Below are 1,504 nucleotides of genomic sequence, written 5' to 3' on the forward strand. Positions count from 1 at the left end.
CACACGCACACACGCAGGCCGTCGCGGAGCCACGCCGTGGCTTTGTGCTTGGGCCTGCCCTTTTCGCAAAACCCGCCCACAGCGCGCTCTGTGACGGGACGGGGCGTGGCGGACACACCGGCCCTCTCGCCGAGGAATCTTCGGCATGGGCCCCTCTGCGCCCCCTTTTGCCCCCACCGCAGCTTCGTTTGATAGGGCGCCGCGGTTGGGCGCAGCTGAAGTGACCCGGGCGGGTTTCTGCCGCGCAGAAGAGAAGGTAGGGGCCCTTCGCGGGGCAGCGTGGGGCCACCGGCCGTGAAGATATGTTTGCGGGGCGCGCCACGCGACGCAGATGCCTCCTCGGGCAGGACGCAGGGGCGGCACTCCACAACACTCCCGGTCTCTCTGCGTCCGTGCGGAAAATATTTTTGCTCCGGCGGAAGCGTGTCAGTTGCCGGGCGTGCGCTCCGCAGACGCCGAGGGAGTCGCACGGCGCACGCTGCCCATCCCGCGCACTCGGGGGGCAGACACGCCGCCGTGGCGTTGCGGCGCGGGTCTCGTTGCCGCTCCGGATGTCCGGGGCGGCGGCCACCGACCACATACGGCCCGGCAGCAGAGGGGCTGCTCCGGCAGTGGCATGCGCCCCGCCCTCAAGAGTCGCGCAGCCCACCGGGCCCCCTGTGGCACCGGAAGAGAGGAGGCCACGCCGAAGTCGCCCACTCGCTGCGTCTCTGCTCTCCACGCCCACAGACGGCAGTGCCAACAGCGACCGCGAGGGCGCCATCCACCCACCTGCGCACGCAAACCACCCCGTTGTGCAGCGCGCGGTGAAGGACGCACCGCCGCCGCTCTCGGGCCGCGCCTCGGCGAAGGCCACAAGCACACTACGCCTCTCGAGCATGGGCAGGTGCTGGGAACGCTTCAAGCGTTTGCTTCCCCGCGAGGTCTTCGACAACGGGAACTTTGGCCACCAGTCCCCAGAAAAGCCTTATCTTGGAAGGACGCTGCTGCTCCACAACGCCACTGCTGCCGCAGGCCAGCAACACGCAACCAAGCAGCAGCGGCACCGCAGAGGAAAACAGACGCCGCGGCATGTTGGGCCTCTCCCTCTTACTTCCCTCCTTGCGGTGGGTCCTCTCAGGCCGCGATGGTTGTGTTTGTGTGCGTGTGTGTGTTGCTGGCGGTTGTGGCAGCTGCAGAGCCCTCAAGGCGCACAGTAGCGGCAGCAAGCGGCGTTTGGCCTCTCTTTTCCTTCGGCGTGTTCGTGTGCGTGGGGGCAAAAAGAGAGAGGCGGAAGAATTGAAGAGGAGAAAACAGGCGACGATGCAAACAAGGCGCACTCGGGACGCACAACTGCCCTTCAGCAGCACAACACTCACGCCGCAAATGTCTGCGTCCACCTCGCAGAGGAGAAAACAAATAAAACGAGAAAATAAAGAGGGGGAGCGCAAGTGCCCGGCACAGCGCCCCCTGGCGGGGCTCCGCGCAGACGGCGGCGGCAGCCCGCAGTGAAGGCCGCGGCGAC

At 67.0% G+C, this 1,504-nt stretch overlaps 2 protein-coding genes across 2 annotated transcripts in view; one reads left to right on the plus strand and one right to left on the minus strand.

The window, feature by feature from the left end:
• The window catches only part of Tco025E_08525 (uncharacterized protein), a gene marked incomplete at both ends in the record, with an annotated part of 1,836 nt that extends 956 nt beyond the window's left edge, over positions 1-880 (minus strand). The window contains one exon of the mRNA XM_029375372.1: positions 1-880. This exon is cut by the window's left edge and continues 956 nt beyond it. Within this exon, the coding sequence (XP_029224518.1) occupies positions 1-880 (880 nt within the window).
• Positions 879-1,199, plus strand: Tco025E_08526 (uncharacterized protein; the record flags this gene model as incomplete). Its single annotated transcript, XM_029375373.1, has 1 exon — positions 879-1,199. One exon carries the CDS (start codon positions 879-881, stop codon positions 1,197-1,199), a length of 321 nt encoding a protein of 106 aa, XP_029224519.1.
• Positions 1,200-1,504: the final 305 nt, after the last annotated feature.

Source organism: Trypanosoma conorhini, assembly GCF_003719485.1.
Source record: "Trypanosoma conorhini strain 025E chromosome Unknown Tco_14.4_contig_00803, whole genome shotgun sequence".
In the NCBI taxonomy this organism is placed as follows: domain Eukaryota; phylum Euglenozoa; class Kinetoplastea; order Trypanosomatida; family Trypanosomatidae; genus Trypanosoma; species Trypanosoma conorhini.